Raw genomic sequence first — 21,135 nt, forward strand, 5'->3', positions numbered from 1 at the left:
AGTTTAACTTCTGTCAATGCAATTGGTGGATATATTTCAAGTATAATGGATCTCTTTTTTCAAAAGTAACTAGAGGAGTTCTTCACAGCTTAGCTGTTTGGGTCACGTTTAAGGTTTGGTCCATGTGGCCAGTGTTTTCAGTATGCCTTGGAAGTGAGGTGACGGAACAGTTCACTTTAACACTGTTGACAGCTCTAAGTCCTTGTAACCAATGCAGTTGTGCAGTCAGCCTTGCTATCATCACATTCACCACCCAGGCTTCTGCTTTACTTCCAGGGCTTCCACTCTGTGGCTGCGTAACAGTCCACTGTGGAATATACCATATTTTGTTTATCTATTCACCAGCTGATACATATTCGGGTGGTTTCCACGTTTTCATCATTACGAATAATGTTATGAACTTTTGTGTACATGTACATGTTTTTGTGTGCACAGATGTTTTCAGTTCTCTTGGGTATAGACCCAGGAATGGAATTTCTGGGTCATAATAATAACTTTATATTTAACTTTCTGAGGAATTGCCAAACTGTTTTCCATAACAGCGACATCCCCACCAGCAATGTGTGAGGGTTCTGTTTCCTCTACATCCTCACCAACACTTGTTATTGGTTTTCTGATTCTAATAGGTGTGAAGTGGTATCTCATTATGGTTTTGTGTTCCATTTCTGTGTATATATATATATATATATATATATATATATATTGTTTTGGCAAATAAATTTTATTTTTGACATCTTTATTGGAGTATAATTGCTTTACAATGGTGTGTTAGTTTCTACTGTATAACAAAGTGAATCAGCTATGTGTATACATATATCCCCATATCCCCTCCCTCTTGCATCTCCCTCCCACCCTCCCTATCCCACCCCTCTAGGTGGTCACAAAGCACCGAGCTGATCTCCCTGTGCAGTGCAGCTCCCACTAGCTATCTATTTTACATTTGGTAGTGTATATACCAGCATAGTCAATGCTACTCTCTCACTTCGTCCTCCCAGCTTACCTTTCCTCCTCCCTGTGTCCTCAAGACCATTCTCTACGTCTGTGTCTTTATTCCTGTACTTCCCCTAGGTTCATCAGAACCTTTTTTTTTTTAGATTCCATATATATGTGTTAGCACACGGTATTTGTTTCTCTCTTTCTGACTTACTTCACTCTGTATGACAGTCACTAGGTCCATCCACCTCACTACAAATAACTCAGTTTTGTTTCTTTTTATGGCTGAGTAATATTCCATTGTATATATGTGACACATCTTCTTTATCCATGCATCTGTCGATGGACACTTAGGTTGCTTCCATGTCCTGGCTGTCATAAGCAGTGTTGCAATGAACATTGTGGTACATGACTCTTTTTGAATTATGGTTTTCTCTGGTATATGCCCAGTAGTGGGATTGCTGGATCATATGGTAATTCCATTTTTAGTTTTTTAAGAACCTCCATACTGTTCTCCATAGTGGCTGTATCAATTTACATTCCCACCAACAGTACGTGGGTTCCCTTTTCTCCACACCCTCTCCAGCATTTATTGTTTGTAGATTTTTTGATGATGGCCATTCTGACCGGTGTGAGGTGATACCTCATTGTGGTTTTGACTTGTATTTCTCTAATGATTAGTGATGTTGAGCATCCTTTCATGTGTTTGTTGGCAATCTGTATATCTTCTTTGGAGAAATGTCTATTTAGGTCTTCTGCCCATTTTTGGATTTTGTTGCTTATTTTTTTTTAAAATTAATTAATTTATTAGTTTTGGCTGTGTTGGGTCTTTGTTGCTGTGCACAGGCTTTCTCTAGCTGTGGCAAGCAGGGGCTACTCTTTGTTGTGGTGCATGGGCTTCCCATTGAAGTGGCTTCTCTTATTGTGGAGCACGGGCTCTAGGCACACGGGCTTCAGTAGTTGTGGCATGCGGGCTCAGTAGTTTTGGCTTGCGGGCTCTAGCGTGCAGACTCAGTAGTTGTGGCACACAGGCTTAGTTGTTCCGCGGCACGTGGGATCTTTCTGGACCAGGGCTCAAACCCGTGTCCCCTGCATTAGCAGGAAGATTCTTAACCACTACGCCACCAGGGAAGACCCTTGCTTGTTTTTTTGATATTGAGCTGCATGAGCTGCTTGTATATTTTGGAGATTAATCCTTTGTCAGTTGCTTCGTTTGCAAATATTTTCTCCCATTCTGAGGGTTGTCTTTTCATCCTGTTTATGGTTTCCTTTGCTGTGCAAACCATTGAGTAATAATGTTGAGCATCATTACCTGGGCTTATTGGTCACTTGCATATCTTTGGAGAAATGTCTATTCAAATCCTTTGCCCATTTAAAAAATTGGGTTATTTATCCTTCTATTATTGAGTTGTATAAATTCTTTATATATTTATCAGATATATGATTTGCAAATATTTTCTCCCATTCAGTGGGTTTTTATTCTCGATAGTGTCCTTTGCGGCACAAAAGTTTTCAATTTTGATGAAGCCCAATTTATCTATATTTTCCTTTGGTCATTGTGTGCTTTTGGTGTCATATGTAAGAAACTGTTGCCCAGCCCAAAGTCACAAAGATGGACACTTCTAAGAGTTTTATCATTTTAGCTGCTAACCTTCACATCTTTGATTTATCCTTCATCTTGAAGGCAAAAACACGACCAAATTTACTTACAAACTGTGCCTCTTTCTCTTTAGGTTTTTCTTCAATCTCTTTAAAGACAAATTCCGTCAACATAGAGATAATAGGAATTGCCTCAGTTTGATGAGTTCAGAAGGAACTGGCAGTTTTAGTGGGGGGTCTGTCTCACACAGCTTTGCAACTATAGCTCTGCCAACACCTGGATAACACTGCAGAGTGACTTCTGTACAAGAACCTTGTGTCTCCCAACACCCCTCTTGGCTCCCAGCAGAGTCGGGCTACCATCCCAAGGGAATATGGTACCACCTGCATTTATCATCTGAGATCCTGGCATGTTCCTGGGGACTAGTAAGACCTTCACAGTTAAAGGGCATACCAGCCAAGATACTCTGAATCAAGAGTTAACACACACAGAGGAAAGGAACAAGCAAGGCTAAAAAGAGCAGTCTCTAGGATTTAGTATATCAGAGTAAAATGGAAGATGCAAAATAACTGAGTCTCGCATAGATAAAAACAAATTCTGTACACTCTCTATAAGAAGCAGATACTTATGTTTTCTTACCTCTTGAATATTGAACCTTAGGACCTCCTTCATATAAGTAGGCAATAAGGTCAATAAAGTATAAAAAGTCCAGTTGTAAGAAAAATGTGCAACTACAATAGCCCAAAGTGCTAGTGATTTCAGCATAGGTACCCATGGCACTGACTTCTGTGAAGAGAGCTGAAAAAGAAAAAAAAAAAAAAACAGGCATAATTAGGATAAGCTACAGCTATGTTCGTGCTATGTTTAGATCTGTATCCGATCAGCTAAAATTCCATCTAGAATACGTTATCAACCTTGATTACTAAATCCCAGAGTTTTAAACAACTCTATTAAAGTATTAAACAGCAATAGAAACTCCATGATTCAGATCTGAAGAAAAAACAGAAATGTAATCTTAGAGCTAAAATGTCAAACTAAATACTCCTTACGAATGTCAGAAGTCACCTGCAATATTACTTTCTCCACCTAAAACACAGAGGACAGTTTAATAATCAAATTCAGAGGCTGACGTAAGGGCAAAGGAAAGAGATTAGAAGTCCTATTAGAATTCATATTTCATTCTCCAATCTTCGTTCATTTCCAATGATCTATAAGAACTGTGCCATAGGTGGTTTTTATGTGGCCACATCTGGAGTAACCGTCTTCAAAGCAGGATGTAAGCACCCCAGCGGTAGCAAGATAATACACCATGGTGTGGAAAGACATACAGATCTTCTATCTATACTCACTTTTATTGTACAAAGAGAAATTAAACTCTATTAATATTTAACAAACAGGTTGGCCCTGGAATATGTCAGACCATCCCATGTTGTATGATCTCCCCAATGAAAAGGGGTTAATGGCATCCTTACTTGTTGGTCTGCCCTCGGTGTAACACATTACAGCATGTTACAGTTTACATCTGCCTTTTAAAATGGATGTATGGATTTTATTAGCCAGTTTTAATTAAAACAAATCTACAAAATCAAACAATGTCTTCAAAAGATTCTTAAGGAGAAAGTAAACAGAAGTCTAATAATGTAAGCACGAGTGAGCACCAAGAAAATAGTAGAATTGACACTTTTCCTCTTGAGTCCTTTCACCAAGCGAAATAATGGCAGGCTCATCAAATACACCGTATTGGGACTTCCCTGGTGGTGCAGGGATTAAGAATCCACCTGCCAGTGCAGGGGACATGGGTTCAAGCCCTGGCCTGGGAAGATCCCACATGCCGTGGAGCAACTAAGCCCGTGCGCCACAAGTACTGAGCCTGCGCGTCTGGAGCCCGTGCTCCGCAACAAGAGAAGCCGCCGCAATGAGAAGCCTGCGCACCACAACAAAGAGTAGCCCCTGCTCGCTGCAACTAGAGAAAGCCTGTGCACAGCAACAAAGACCCAATGCAGCCAATAAATAAATAAATAAATAAATTTATTTTAAAAAATACACCGTATTCAAACACACTGGTCCCATTAAACAACATATCATTACTAATTTTAAGTGATAAAAAGGTTTCTCCTATTAAAATTCAAAACTGATGTACATACTGTTTATTTCACCTTACTCACCCTTTAAAGAGCCTATCTTTATGTAAGTTTTATAACGTCCATACGTACAGCAGTGCATGTAGATAACTGTAAAAACATGCATATATTCAGGTTGTTAAGCCCCTGTCCCCATTGCTTTATTGATGCATGATTAAGTAAAGCCTGAAGACCACTGGCCTGGGAAATCAGTCAGTTCCTTACATTTCCTATATCCTGAGGCTCTGCTGTGTCTTCCTCAAAAGCTAGAGCAATCTATGTTTCTACCTCCAGGGTTCACTATTATTTCAAAAAGAGGAAGAACCAAAAAAAAACAAAAAAAAAAAAAAGAGGAAGAACCAGTATTAACCTTCTTGTGGCCTTTTTCTAGGGACTTTTGTTGTGACTTGGTAGATATGCTCTTGTGCTCTCCACTATGTCAAAGATGTAGGGGAGGTGGGAGCAGAGAAGGAGAGGGGACATTTATTCTTACATAGCAGTGGTTCTCGATTCTAGCTATGCTTCAGAATCACCTTTGACACTTCAAAATTACAGATGGCTGTGTTCTACCCCAGACCTGCTGAATCAAAGCCAAAGCCAAACTTCCGAGTGGAGGGCCAAGGCATATATTTTATTTATTTATTTATTTATTTATCAGTAAGGGATTCATTTTTCTTTTATTTATTTATTTGTTGCTTATTTAGTTTTGGCTGCACTGGGTTTTCGTTGCTGCGCGCGGGCTTTCTCTAGTTGCGGTGAGCAGGGGCTACTCTTTGTTGCGGTGCGCGGGCTTCTCATTGCGGTGGCTTCTCTTGCGGAGCACGGGCTCTAGGCGTGGAGGCTTCAGTAGTTGTGGCTCGCGGGCTCTAGAGCAAGGCAGATATTTTAAAAAGCTTCCCTGGTGATTCTACACAGCAGTGGTTCCCAAACTTTGCTGCACATTAGAATCACCGGGGGAGCTTAAAACACTCCAGGGCCAATATTACACTGAGACCAATTAAATCAGGTTGGGAGGTGTGTAGGAGGTAGGTGGCTGTATTTTTTAAAGATCCCCAGGTGATTTCAAAGTGTAGCAAACTTTGGGATCCTCTGCTGTAGTAATTAAAGAATTCTGCAACCTCCCCCCTGCCCTCTGCCACCCCTTGCTTGAAAATCTTAGGACAAAGAGGAAGGAAAAAACCAGTCTAGAGATTTTAGAGTTTAAAGGAATTTGGAATATAGCTCTTTTTACATGGCTGTGAAACTCACAAAGGAAACGAAATCACACTTCTGTGTTGAAAGATACGAGCTTAAATGTATCTGATCTCTGAAAACTAAATATATTCTGAATAATGTATTCCCCCCTCCTGGAAATATAAACTTTAATGTGAAATACGTAATAATTTTAAGACTCATGCTGCATGTATTTACACTTACTGATGGTGATGTTTTAGAAGCTCTGATAATAGCTTTTGTAGCTCTTCACCAGTATTTAGGCGTAATCTTGCTTGTACAAATGAAGCAAAACTGAAGCAAACTGGGCCATACTGGAATATTTTTGCAGTATATCAATTGAATTTTTGATAATCTGATGTTTCTGGAGAATCACTCAACCATAACCAGCTATATGTGGAGAGTGACGTCAGCAAGATGGCCAAATAATATGTCTCCTACTGGTATCCATTGTCCTCCACCCCCAGCAACAATTTGGCATCCATCCACGGGCAAAAGTGCCTTTCTGGGGGCAGAGGGATCTAGAAACATGTCAAGAGACCTGGCAGGAGTCACGCATGCCTGTGTGTTATGTAAAAGACATACAGATCTTGCTCCCAGCTGTGAACCCTGAAGTAGCCTGTGAACCAGCTCTAGCCCCTCTTGGCTGGGAGCAAATTTTCTTTAGATATTTGAGTAAGGGAATTTCTGAAGGAACAATCAATGAGGTCTTGGATCTTGTATAGAGAATGCATCATTAAATTAGCAATAATAGCCCATACAGCTTTTTCTTCATACAAGTTAAAGCAGAAAAGGACAAAACAAAAATGTATTTGTTGTCAGATGAGCAAATTCTTCTAGACTATAAAGGAAGGGTAAGGATATTCAACAACATTTGAGTATCTTCTATGCGTAACTTCACAAAAAAAATGTCTTCCTGTCAAATGCAAATAAAAGCAAATTGGTTGAGAAAAAGCTGCATGCAATACATGTTCTTAAGTTAGGTCAACTAAATATTCAAGCCAGAGCCCTCATTTGCTTAAGGCTGCAAAATTGTACACTCTTTCTAAAAGGTATAAAAGAGAAGCAAAACAGTTATAAAACATGCTGTTCTCAAGACTTAAGTAAAGGGACTTCCCTGGTGGTCCAGTGTCTAAGACTCCATGCTCCCAATGCAGGGGGCCTGCATTTGATCCCTGGTCAGGGAACTAGATCCCACATGCCGCAACTAAGAGTCCACATGCTGCAATTAAAGAACCTGCATGTTGCAATGAAGACTGAAGATCCTGCGTGCTGCAACTAAGACCCAGCACGGCCAAATAAATAAATATTAAAAAAAAAAGACTTAAGTAAAGAAAAGAAAAAAACCAAAAGCAGATCTACTCCCACATGCCACAACTAAGAGTCCACATGCTGCAACTAAAGAACCTGCATGCTGCAACGAAGATCGAAGATCCTGCATGCTGCAACTAAGACCCGGCTCAGCCAAATAAATAAATGTTTTTAAAAAAAGACTTAAGAAAAGAAAAAAACCAATACGAGATCTCTTGAGAAAAGAAAACTCCAATGGGTAAAGTGGTAATGTCTTAAAAATTTTTTTAAAAAGAGACCTTCATATAATGTGTTCTTGGATTGGAAGAATTAATATTGTTACAATGACCATACTACCCAAGGCAATCTACAGATTCAATGCACTCCCTATCAGAATACCAATGGCTTTTTTTGCACAGAACCAGAACAAATAATTTTAAAATTTGTACGGAAACGTAAAAGACCTCAAATATCCAAAACAATCTTGAGAAAGAAGAACAGAGCTGGAGGAATGTGCTCCTGACTTCAGACTATATTATAAAGCTATAGTAATCAAACCAGTATGGTACTGGCACAAAAACAGACACATAGATTAATGGAACCGAGTAGAAAGCCCAGAAATAAATCCAGGCACTTATGGTCAATTAATCTACAACAATGGGGGCAAGAATATACAATGGAGAAAAGACAGTCTCTTCAATAAGCGATGCTGGGAAAACTGGACAGCTACATGTAAAAGAAAAAATTATAACATTCTGTAACACCAGACACAAAAATAATAACTAAAAATGGATTAAAGACCTAAACGTAAGACTGGATACCATAAAATTCCTAGAGGAAAACATAGGCAGAACACCCTCTGACATAAATTGTAGCAATATTTTCTTGGATCTGTTTTCTAAAGCCAAGTAAATAAAAGCAAAAATAAACAAATGGGACCTAATGAAACTTAAAAGCTTTTGCACAGCAAAGTAAACCATCAACAAAACGAAAAGACAACCTACTGAATGAGAGAATATATTTGCAAATGATATGACTGATAAGGGGTTAATATCCAACATATATACACAGCTCATACAACTCAACATCAAAAAAACAAACAATCCAATAAAAAATGGAAAGAAGACCTAAATAGACACTTCTCCAAAGAAGACATACAGATGGCCAAGAGGCACATGAAAAGATGTTCAACATTGCTAAATATTAGAGAAATGCAAATCAAAACTACAATGAGGGGACTTCCCTGGTGGTCCAGCAGGTAAGACTCCATGCTCCCAACGCAGGGGGCCTGGGTTTGATCCCTGGTCAGGGAACTAGATCTCACATACTGCAACTAAGAGTCTGCATGCCACAACTAAAAGATCCCGTATGTTGCAGCTAAATATTCTGCATGCTGCAACTAAAAAAAAAAAAAAAAAAGATCCTGCATGCTGCAACTAAAGATCCTTCATGCCACAACTAAAGATGCTGCACACCGCAATGAAGATCCCGCATGAAAATCCTGCATGCAGCAACGAAGACCTCACATGCTGCAACTAAGACCCAGTGCAGCCAAATAAATAATAAATATTTAAAAAAACTACAATGAGATACACCTCACACCAGTCAAAATGGCTATCATCAAAAAATCCACAAGCAATAAATGCTGGAGAAGGTGTGGAGAGATGAGAACCCTCTTGCACTGTTGTTGGGAAGGTAAATTGGTGCAGCCACTATGGAGAACAGTATGGAGGTTCCTTAAAAAACTAAAAATGGAATTACCATATGATCCAGCAATCCCACTCCTGGGCATATATCTGGAGAAAAACATGGTCCGAAAGGATACATGCACCCCAATGTTCATTGGAGCACTGTTTACAATAGCCAAGACATGGAAGCAACCTAAATGTCCATCAACAGAGGAATGGATAAAGAAGATATGGTAAACATACACAATGGAATACTATTCAGCTGTAAAAAAGAATGAAATTTTGCCATTTGTAGCACCATGGATGGACTTGGAGGGCATTATGCTAAGTGAAATAAGTCAGACAGAGGAAGACAAATACTGTATGATATCATTAATTGTGGAATCTAAAAAAAATACAACAAACTAGTGAAGATAACAAAAAAGAAGCAGACTCACAGATATAGAGAAAAAACTAATGATTATCAGTGGGGAGAGGGAAGGGGGGAGGGACATCATAAGGGTAGGGGATAAAGAGGTACAAACTATTAGGTATAAAATAGGCTACAAGGATATATTGTACAACATGGGGAATATAGCCAATATTTTATAATAACTATAAATGGAGCATAATCTTTAAAAATTGTGAATCATTATATTGTATACCTGTAACTTACATAATACTATACATCAACTATACTTCAATTTAAAAAAAAAAGAGAGAGAGGCATTGCTTTGGGGAAAATCCCCCGTGTTCTCCTTACTCATTGCAAGTAATAATAAATCCTTCCTTCTACATCTGAAAAAAAAAAGGGACATCTTCAACACAGAGCAGTAGTTGATGATCTTAAAACACTCACTAGTTACTTACTATAGGCAGTCTATCCATGAGCTAGTCATGAGCTGGCCTTCTGAGTTTACCTGCAGAGTGCCTTGAAGATTTTATTCCGCTCTTGTAACATTTCTGAATCAGAATTAGAACTATCCATGCTGTCATAAATGTAGAATCTACTTATTGCAAGAATGAAATCACATTTCTGCCTATAAGTACAGGCTTTTCTTAGCTGGATAACTGAGAGAGCATTATAACTGGAGCCCCTGCTTGTCTGGCTCAGACCTTCTCTCCACACAGCTGTTAGCGTAAGCTTTATAAAACTCAAACTTCACTCTGTCACCTCAAGCTTACAAACAGTTCATGGCATCGCAGTGCCTAAAGGATAAAGTCTAAGCTCTTCAGCGGGGTGTACCGGACGCTCCATGATCAGGCTTCTGCCCACGCCCTACAATCTCCTGCCACTATCTGCCTTTGCCTTTTACCTGCAGCAATAGCTGACTCCTGGCACTATCCTGGCAGGTACGACTCTCTCTCCTCTGTCTCTGCTTATACCACATCCTTGGCCTGGGATGCCCGCACATCTCTCACTCTCCCAATTTGCCTGGTTAACTCCAACTTCTCTTTCAAGATTGTGCAGATACAGCCTTTACCAGTAAGAAAGAAACAAGCAGCCTCTGGCTGCTGTCACCTGAGCTGGCCTGCTTCTAACAACTGGGCCACAGTGTGCTCCATTGACTGTGAACAAAGTCACTCTATAAGAACGATGGGGCTTCCCTGGTGGCGCAGTGGTTGCGAGTCCGCCTGCCGATGCAGGGCACACGGGTTTGTGCCCCGGTCCGGGAAGATCCCACATGCCACGGAGCGGCTGGGCCCGTGAGCCATGGCTGCTGAGCCTGCGCATCCGGAGCCTGTGCTCGCAACAGGAGAGGCCACAACAGTGAGAGGCCCGCGTACCGCAAAAAAAAAAAGAGAATGATGGAATGAGACAAATAGGCCACTCCTTAATCACCTCTGAGCACAGACAAAAACAAAATCTATGAGGACTTCCCTGGAGGTCCAGTGGTTAAGACTCTGGGCTCCCAATGCAGGGGGCATAGTTTCGATCCGTGGTCAGGGAACTAAGATCCAGCATGCCGCTCAGTGTGGTCAAAAAAAAAAAAACCACCCCCCAAAAACAAAACAACAACAACAACAACAAAACAAGAAGGTATGAACCACACAAAGGTGCAAAACCTTCCTCTCCCGGCTAATGTGAGTCACTACTGCTTCCTAACACAAGTCTAAGCTATAACAAGCTGCCCTCTGCTCTCTCGCTGGGATGCCCTGTGGTTCCTCATGGTGTGCTTTCTTCTTCACTGTAGCAAAACAAGAAACGCCGTGTTCACACTGGCAGCACATGTACTAAAACTGGAACAATACAGAGAAGATTAGCACGGCCCCTGCACAAGGATGACAGGCAAATTCACGAAGCGTTCCACACTTAAAAAGAAAAAAAAAAAAAAAGGAAGAAAGAAAGAAACCCCTTTGTTCAACTACAGGTATGTTGCTGACAGTCTTTGGCCAGAGACCATCAACACCAGAACTTTTCCTATCTGTTCCTAGGCTGGCTGAAGACCCCTGCCTTCTCTGTACCAAAGATGTACTGTGTAACCTGTAGCACAGCACTGTTCAGCCTGTATTATATTGAAATTCTGTTCATCCATGTCTGTCTCCCTCTGGAGATCACAGGTCCCACAGGAACCATGTCTTGTTCACTCCCTCTCTTTGATTAATTTTTTAGTCCTCAGTACCTGACAAAGAACCTAGAACACAGTAAGCTTTCAAGGAAGTTTAAGGAATGAATGAAGTACAGCAGATGCCGAACATTTCTTGGATCCAAGATTTAAAAGTGGAGCTTCATGTAACACAGTATTTTATGACATTTTCAACTACAGTGTCATCTGGTTTAAGAATGCAGTTTGGAGTTCTATGAAACCTAATTCCCCTAATTCCTCTTGCTTCTGACTATTCCAATTTCTGAAGCATATGGAAAAACAAATTAACCTTAGGTTTGGATAATGGACAGATTTAGGCATATATTAAGCTAGCTTTAAAAAAAACTAAATAAACTAAAAGGTTTCATAAGTCCACAAAAAGAATGATAAAAATGAAGTTTTAGAAGAAGCAAATTAATCATCAATGCTGAAAAAATGTGAGAAAACATATCAAGTTTTTTAAAAAATTGAAGTATAGTTGACTTACAATATTATATTAGTTTCAGGTGTACAAAAGAGTAATTCAGTATATTTATAGCTTATGCTCCATACAAAGTTATTATAAAATGTTGACTACATTCCTGTGCTGTGCATTACATCCTTGTAACTTACTTATTTTAGCTGATAGTTTGTACCTCTTAATCCCCTTCACCTATCTTGCCTCTGCCCCGACCCCTCTCCCTCTGGTAAGCACTAGTTTGTTCTCTGTATCTATGAGCCTGTTTCTGTTTAATATTTGTTCATTTGTTTTATTTTTTAGATTCCACATATAAATAAAAAGACATAGTATTTGTCTTTCTCTGTCTGACTTATTTCACTAAGCATAATACCCTCCAGGTCCATCCATGTTGCTGTAAATGACAAAATTTTATTCTTTTTTATGGCCAAGTAATATTCCATTGTATATATAAGATATATCAAGTTTTACGTGGCAAGACCCATTTACAATGCATTTAAGTCTTTTAATCTGTTCCTTAGTGAGAAAAAGTGGGTGATTCATTTGATTAACATCTCAGAGAACACTGAGATCTCAAAGTCATTTTCTTTATTACACTGGTGATTTCTTCCAGATTTTTGTCAACCTTTGGCAAAGACCAAGCGATGCCATATTTCTTAAAATTCAGCAGTTTATAGAGATCTTTGTAGCAAATTGTAAAACTTAAAAAGAAATGCGGGACTTCCTTGGTGGCACAGTGGTTAAGAATCCGCCTGCCAATGCAGGGCACATGGGTTTGAGCCCTGGTCCAGGAAGATCCCACATGCTGCGGAGCAACTAAGCCCGTGAGCCACAACTACGGAGCCCGTGCGCCTAGAGCCCGTGCTCCGCAGCAAGAGAAGCCACCGCAATGGGAAGCCTGTGCACCACAACAAAGAGTAGCCCCCACTCGCTGCAACTAGAGAAAGCCTGTGAGCAGCAACAAAGACCCAATGCAGCCAAAAAAAAAAAGGAAATGTGAGTGAGTAAATGTTTAAGTACTGTCTGGTTTACTATATATAAAAATTGAAAATATCAGTAATAATAACTCAGTGGGCAAGAAAAGTCTTACATGAAATATTTTATGTTCTTAAACAAATAAAGTGACTATGAAGCCATTAACAATGCTAAAGAAAAGACTGTATATATTTTAATTTTCCTAATGTTTTCATGTTCTTCTTTTATTCCCACCAAAAGGCAAATATTTTGTCCCCGTGGCTTGAGAATTTATGATAAATTATGTATTAAATTATGATACATAATTTATCATAAATTAAATTATGATAGACTATTAAATTATGATAGACTTTTATTTCTGACTTGCTATTGTGCTCAATTAAGTGAAACAAATCTTACTTAAGTATAAATTTTTCCTGAATGGCTACCCTAGAGGAGCAGACAGGTGTATATCATATTATATTATTATATATTACAATAAATGTGCTGTCCTTGTTAAATCACACTCTAAAATACAGATAAAAACACACTAGTTTTCTAACAACTAGCATTTAGGGTATAGCTATAAGATTCCTTTTGTAAATAACACATCTTATTTTCTACTAATTAAGAAGACAAAGGAGGCTCACTTGATGATCATTACTCTAGAAGGTTTAAAATGACTTAGAAAAGAATTTTTCATAGATTTAAACTAGATTTAAATAAATTTCTAGATTTTAAATTTCATAGATTTAAACTAGAAAGAATTGACATTTCTTGGACAAAACAGTACTTTGTAGATTTATTTAATTCGCCTGCTCTACTTTGCCTAGAGTGTGCACAACAGAAATATCTATTAAAAAAACTGGTATCTTAATTCTGAAGAAAAAAAAGATTCTGAAATTATTTTTAAAATGTGCCAAAGTCCTTACCTGATTTCTTAATGATGAAAGAATGTATTCCTTTTCATAGGGGGAGATTGTCTTGTGAGTTTCTGGTGTATCACTAACTAACCAGATCCACAAAATAAACCAAATGATTCCAACTATACCTTAAAATAGAAAAATAAGAGGTAAATGAAATTAGTATGCACCAACGGCAATTTTTCTGTCTTGAAAAAATTATGTAATTATAAACTTAATGAAAAATTGGTTTCAGCTTTGTTTTCAAGTTCTTCTCATAATTCTTTAATGGGATAACTGCTATTTGTATTATCTCCTATAAATTTTTTTTTTTTCTCCTATAAATTTTTAAGAGGAAAAACTTTTTTAAAAAATTGCAGTATAACTGACATATAACATTACATTAGTTTCAAGTGGACAACAAAATGATTTGATATTTATATACACTGCGAAATAATCACCACAATATGTCTGGCTACCATCTATCACCATACAAAATTACAAACATTTTTTTTTCTTGTGATGAGAACTTTTAGGATTTATTCTCTTGGCAACTTTCAAGTATGTACCACAGGGACTTCCCTGGCGGTGCCATGATTAAGAATCCGCCTGCCAATACAGGGGACATGGGTTTGATCCCTGGTCCGGGAAGATCCCACATGCCGTGGAACAACTAAGCCCGTGTGCCACAACTACTGAGCCTGCGCTCTAGAGCCCACGAGCCACAACTACTGAAACCTGTGCGCCTAGAGCCCGTGCTCCACAACAAGAGAAGCCACTGCAAGGAAAAGCCCGTGCACCGCAACGAAGAGTAGCCCTCATTCGCCGCAACTAGAGAAAGCCCACTACAGCAACGAAGACCCAATGCAGCCAAAAAAAAAAAAAGAAAAAAGTATGTACCACAATATCACTGTGCTGTACATTACATCCCCATGACTTATTTATTTTTAATGGGAAGTTTGCACCTGAAGAGAACAACTTTTAACCACATGACTCTGCCTATCAGGGCCTACCAGACAAATCTTTTAAAAAATAAAAGTTTACAATCTATTATTTCCACAGGTATCTGCTTTTGTTTATTGATGTTTTTTGTTTTGATTGCAGCTATATTTCCTGCATAAATGTTTACATGGCAATCTAATTTATTAAATATGTGTATCGTCCTGCTATTGAGATTGAGAAATGAAAGGCCCTGGGACTAAACAAAGAAACAAAAAAGATTAAAACTACCAAGTGAGAGCATCCTACTTTGTTTGAGAAGAAATATTTTCAAAATATACATCTTTTATAATAAACAACACAGCAGTTTTTATAGTAAGTACAGCATTTATGTCCTGGATTCAACAGCAGTTTCTATTGAACAAATATTCCAAAATTAACATCAGGTCACAACTCAGCTGGATCATTTTAACCACATAAACTTGAAAAACAGGTTGTCAGTAAATGTTTCAGAGCTTTGTGGTCTAGGAGATGGGTACTTCAGTGAATTGGAATATACATATTTTAACCAATTATTAGATCACTATTACATTTTGGATCTATCACATTATAATTTAGGTTACATTTTTGAATAAACTTACCAAAGAGGTAGAAGACGTAAGTCCAATTCATATAGAAGCAAACTATACCAGAAAGAGGAAGAGAAACTACTGTCCCAAGCTGTGCTCCTAGAATAACAACAGAGACTTTGTAAACTTCGGAGAAAAATGAACAAAGAAGGGACACAGGTCTACAGCCTAAAGAAGACGGATAACAGACAATAGAGAAAAGAAAGAGTGATTCAAATCCTATAGGAGTTGAGTTAGTCACATGTAAATATAAACAACCCATTCTCTTAAGGGATCATTTACTAGAAAACCCACAATATGTAAAATGTATACATTAATATGTAGTTATATTAGTTACAATTATGTAGCTACTGATGAATTAGAAGGCATCAATCAATAGAAGACCTATTATAATATGAGCTAGTAAATGCCACATTACTAGTAAATGTGTTAGAAAGCCAAGTGTTTGGGGAAAGGCTCAGAGATGGTCTCTAAACATAGCCTACTGCAGCACACCTAGAGAAAAAAGAACGAAGCTTTTGGTAATCTAATTTGCCCCAAATATATTACACACAATTGTTTCGGATAAATAAGTGATAAAATTCATTTTAACCACCAAACGGAAGACATCTTAGAAGGTACAGTGGGAGCTAAAATAAGCAGACATTGTTTCTGGTCTCAAATTTTAGTCTTATATAGGAAGTAAATATAAACAAATAATTATTACACGTTAGAAAGTGTTGAGTGTCACAGAGCAATATGGAAGTTCAAATGTAGGACAGATTACCTCTGACCTCTAGAGATCAGGAAAAGATGTAAGAAGCAGCAGTGGGACTTTGAAAAGATGGGCAAGATCTGGTCCCATAAGAGAGAAGATATAGAGGCAGGTGTAACAGGGTGAGCAAATGAATGGAAGTAGGAAAGCAGAAAGTGGGTTTGGGAACTTCAATTGGGTGAAGGCAAGGAATAGGAAGCCTAGAAAACCGGGTTGAATAGTTACTGAATATCTGCTCCATGCCAGGCACTATGTGTCAAAAAAATAAATAAAAAGTTTTCATTCAGTGTGTGAGCTGGAAAAATTATAATTCACATATAAAGCTCATGCTATCTTACCTATAGACCAAATGATAGCAAATAAATGCATAGAAAACAAGGTGTCTGAAGGGAGGGGTTGAAAGTCATGACCAGCTTATCAGATGATCAAATCAAATCACAATTTAAGGACAAAAGTGTTCAATTTTCCAGCTTTTTTTTTTTGGCTTTGTTTTGTTAAAGCATTCTCTATATCAACATCTGAAAAGGCAACATGTTTTGAAATAAATCATGGCAGACGGAGAAAATGACAGTAGTCAATGAAGCCACTTTGCTATATGCTGGTGAGCCAAAGAACATTAAGAATAAAGTTATACCCCTGCAACTTAAGTTTTCCCCAAAGAAAGCACCTGACATTGCATGATTCTGCTTTGCGCCCTTCCCCCAAGGTTGATATACAGATAACACATTGTAGCGAAAACCTTCACGAGAACAGTTATCTCACCTGCATATGAAATGCTGAGAAGCTTGCTTCTTTCAAGAGGAGGAGCCCACGAAGACCACATGGCATGCATGGCGGGAAATGTGACACCCTGGGAAGGGAAAAAGATATTTCTGACGAAATGCAAGGTAGTTTTGTTCATGTTTTAAATTCAGTTGAGTATTTTGTTGCAAGAGAAGCTTCTGGATAAGACTCACGCTGGAATCAGGTTTCATGGAGTGAGATGTCTTTACAGTGCTGAGTGCAAATACCTCATAATGAAGTACTTTCAAAATCTGAACAAAGACTTGTGGACTCTGTCAACTGATTTGAGGACTGCAAGGCAAGGGTTACAAAAAATGTAAAAGAATGTACTGAATGAGGATATAAAGGTACCCTCCCACGGTGAATTTTACTCATTTACTTTATTATTATTATTTTTAATAAATTTATTTATTTATTTATTTTTGGCTGTGTTGGATCTTCATTGCTGTGCAAGGGCTTTCTCTAGTTGTGACAAGCAGGGGCTACTCTTTCGTTGTGGTGCACAGGCTTCTTATTGCGTGGCTTCTCTTGTTGCGGAGCTCGGACTCTAGGCGCGCGGGCTTCAGTAGTTGTGGCATGCAGGCCCAGTAGTTGTGGCTTGTGGGCTCTAGAGCACAGGCTGTAGAGCGCAGGCTCATTAGTTGTGGCACACGGGCTTAGCTGCTCCACAGCATGTGGGATCTTCCCAGATGGGGGCTTGAACCCGTGTCCCCTGCATTGACAGGCGGATTCTTAACCACTGTGCCACCAGGGAAACCCTCATTTACTTTATTTATGGCCTGAATGCAATGGGAATGTTATCAATACGTAACTTTTAAAAATACTGAGCTAATACTGTGGGATACTAGAAGAAAATTCAGATTCACCTTACTCAACAGGAAAAATAGTCCTACCAAAAAATGGTACTACCAAAAAACACTCAATTAGAGTGTTTACCAGTATTTTTTTCTTTTCTGGTGATAATTAGCCTAGTAAATGCCAATTAGGGGAGGGGCAAGATAGGAGTGGGAGATTAAGAGGTGCAAACTACTATGTATAAAATAAATAAGCTAAAATGATATATTATACAGCACAGGGAATATATAACCAATGTTTTATAATAACTATAAATGGAGTATAATACATAAAAATTTGGAATTGTTATACACCTGAAATTTATATAATATTGGACATCTACTATACCTCAATTTTAAAAAATACTAATTACTGGTAATGGAGAAGCAACAAGACAGTGAAGGCAGGGAGGCTCACAGAGGCTTGGGAGAGGAGGAGATGCTACAAGGGAACAGGAAGGAATAGATTCTGGTAGATTTGCAGCAGTCGATTCACAGCTCTCCTTGGCCATTCACTAGCTGTGTAGCCTCAGAAAGATCAGTTAACCTCTTAGAACTTCAGTTTATCTGTAAAACATATATTTTACTTAGATGAGGAGAAAAGGAACCTGTTAGTAGGGGGGTAATTTTATGTTGTAGTCAAGGAGGGTTTAGTTTTTTACTTAGATAAGGAGAAAAGGGACCTGTATATATTTTACTTAGATAAGGAGAAAAGGAACCTGTTAGTGGGGGGGTAATTTTATTTTGTAGTCAAGAAGGGTTTATTTGGTATACCCCTATTTGATAAGGACAAAATAAGAATGTCCAGATGAGTGACCAAAGCTTACATTTAAAAAGCACTTGGCAATTTCCAAAGTTTTTTAGCAGTTATTATCACATCTGAGCTGTGACTGAGGATGGGGCACGTATTTAAAATATTTGATTTATATTATATATTGTATTTGTATAATATTTATATTAAAACCTATGGTTCCAGCGTTAGATACAGTGGAGTTATTATTCAAACTCTGATTTTACTACTCCAGTCAGTGTTTTTCCTACACAGCATGATACAAAATAACCTTTAAGCTGTACACTAAACCCAGAGGCCACTATCTTGGCTTGGTTAAAGAAATGTTAAGAGAGAGCGAAATAAACCTATGCCTTGAGAAGTTCAAAGTTAGAAATGAAACGAGATCATTATTTAAAGGTGGAGGTACACATGACGAAATGCAAAAGAGAAGTGGAAAGGAAAAAAAATAAGAAATTAAATTTTTAAAATAATTAAAAAATGATCAAAATCTTAGGAGGAGAGGAAAAAAAAGATAAAAATTAATAATAACAATTTTAAAAGCAGCAGAAAGGCCAGAAGAATCACAGGACTAAAAAAAAGATAGCTACATAAAACGATAAATTATTTGTCTCTAAGTTTGATCACCAGAAGAAAGAACAAATGATAAAGAAGAAGTTCTATGAAAAACAACAAATTTAAAGGAAAACAAGGCAATTTGATAGTCTATTGGGTAAAATATGTTTTAGACCTGGGCAATCAATGATGGAGCAGAGGTAAACAGTGGCAAAAGTTCAAGAAGTAGGATGGTCTGTCCTCATGGTTTTAATAGTGGTTTCTTATCTCCTCAGTAGAAGGGAGTAGGGGAAGCTATGAAGTATTTCCCTAGAAAATGTTTTCTCTAGTCTTTGAGTAAAGCTTCTAATTTTGGAGTGCCCCCACTCAAGACCTCACTGACCACAAGTGAAATCTACTCATGTTATTTCATAGTCAATCAGTTTCTAACTAAAAAATAAATCCCTATTATCTTCCAGTGTCATTTTTTCTGGTTCATATTCATATCAAAGAATGATATCTTTTTTTTTTTTTTTTTTTTTTTTTTTTTTGCGGTACGCGGGCCTCTCACTGTTGTGGCCTCTCCCATTACGGAGCACAGGCTCCGGACACGCAGGCTCAGAGGCCATGGCTCACGGGCCCAGCCGCTCCACGGCATGTGGGATCTTCCCGGACTGGGGCACGAACCTGTGTCCACTGCATCGGCAGGCGGACTCTCAACCACTGTCCACCAGGGAAGCCCGTTAAACATAACTAATTACATGTGGGGTGCTTGGATTAGTACTTGGCTCGTAGGTAGTGATCAATAATTATCAGCTACTATTATGACCGTATTAACCTTGTCTTTTTGCTTCTTTTTGCCTAAATAAGAAACAAATTATTACTATCCGTTTTTCTTTTTTATAATTTTTGAAAATTTAAGAAATTTTATTAACTGTTGTTATACATGTAAAATGTGTTCAGCTCTAGCATTCAATGTCTTTCTATATGCCAATGAAATGAATCATTTTTCTATGGTAGAATGATATCTTTTTTTTTTTTTTTTTGCTTTACGCGGGCCTCTCACTGTTGTGGCCTCTCCCGTCGCGCAGCACAGGCTCTGGACGCGCAGGCTCAGCAGCCATGGCTCACCGGTCCAGCCGCTCCGCGGCATGTGGGATCTTCCCGGCCCGGGGCAAGAACCCATGTCCCCTGCATCGGCAGGCTGACTCTCAACCACTGCGCCACCAGGGAAGCCCAAGAATGATATCTTTAAGGAGACAAGAAAGTGATATAGGGTAAGAAGAATAACAAAAGAGAAAAAAAATTACCTCTCCTAGTCCTTCTAGGGCCCTGAGTGCAATGAGGGCTCCAACTCCGAAATCTGCAGCGAGGGGAGTGAACAGCGTGAAGACAGAGGTGCCAAGGACCCCAAATCCCAGCAGCAGTTTCCCCCCACTTCTGCTGGCAACATATCCTGCAGGAATCTGCGTGATGATGTAGCCATAAAAAAAAGACCCGAGAATCCATCCTTGAGTTTCTGCATCCCATCGGTACTTTTTACCCTGTAAAGAGTAGGAGGAAAAAGAACAGCCTTTTAAGACCTTGATGAAACGGCTCCTTTCTCTTACTGGCATGTGAGTACATATAAATGTAATTTTGAACCACTGTTTTTTGTTTGTTTGTTTTTTTGGCCGTGAGGCTTGTGGGATCTTAGTTCCCCGACCAGGGGTTGAACCTGGGCCACAGCAGTGAAAGCGCCGAGTCCTACCCACTGGACTGCCAGGAAACTCCCCAGAACCACTGTTGTAGACTGAAGAACATACAGACTTTCTACTGGGTAGGTGAGTCACCGTGATACAGACATGCAGATTCTAGAAGTGAATCGAAAATCATTGAAAGTCATAATGTTCAGGAAGGCTTGCTATTTTATGAAACTAGACTATGGGATGAATTGTAGATATTTTGTAATGACCATGACAAAGAAGGCTCAAAAAAAGGCAGAGGTTTAATCCAGAAAGCTACGAACAGGATACTGCAGTGGCCAGGCTAGGCTTTGGAGCCCGGCCTGGGTTCAAGCCCAGCTCTGTTACTTACTGGATTTGTGATCTGGGAAGATTAAATGAAAAAGGCCCATAAAATAAGGCCTGACACACACTAAATAGTCACTT

General features: G+C 38.8%; 1 protein-coding gene and 1 non-coding gene across 6 annotated transcripts in view; one reads left to right on the plus strand and one right to left on the minus strand.

The window, feature by feature from the left end:
• SLC17A5 (solute carrier family 17 member 5) overlaps positions 1-21,135 on the minus strand; it is a 59,362-nt gene that overhangs the window by 23,945 nt on the left and 14,282 nt on the right. For all 5 annotated transcript variants that reach the window (XM_060283395.1, XM_030859314.2, XM_060283394.2 and 2 more), the window contains exons 3-7: positions 20,296-20,529; positions 16,808-16,895; positions 15,304-15,390; positions 13,754-13,872; positions 3,173-3,331 (exon numbers count right to left, since the gene is read on the minus strand). In XM_060283395.1, coding sequence (XP_060139378.1) covers positions 3,173-3,331; positions 13,754-13,872; positions 15,304-15,390; positions 16,808-16,895; positions 20,296-20,529 — 687 coding nt within the window. The remainder of the gene's footprint in view (positions 1-3,172; positions 3,332-13,753; positions 13,873-15,303; positions 15,391-16,807; positions 16,896-20,295; positions 20,530-21,135) is intronic.
• LOC115854875 (U6 spliceosomal RNA) lies at positions 11,034-11,140 on the plus strand. The gene has a single exon (XR_004040153.2). It is a non-coding gene; the product is annotated as a U6 spliceosomal RNA (small nuclear RNA).

This window comes from Globicephala melas, chromosome 14 (assembly GCF_963455315.2).
Source record: "Globicephala melas chromosome 14, mGloMel1.2, whole genome shotgun sequence".
NCBI lineage: Eukaryota > Metazoa > Chordata > Mammalia > Artiodactyla > Delphinidae > Globicephala > Globicephala melas.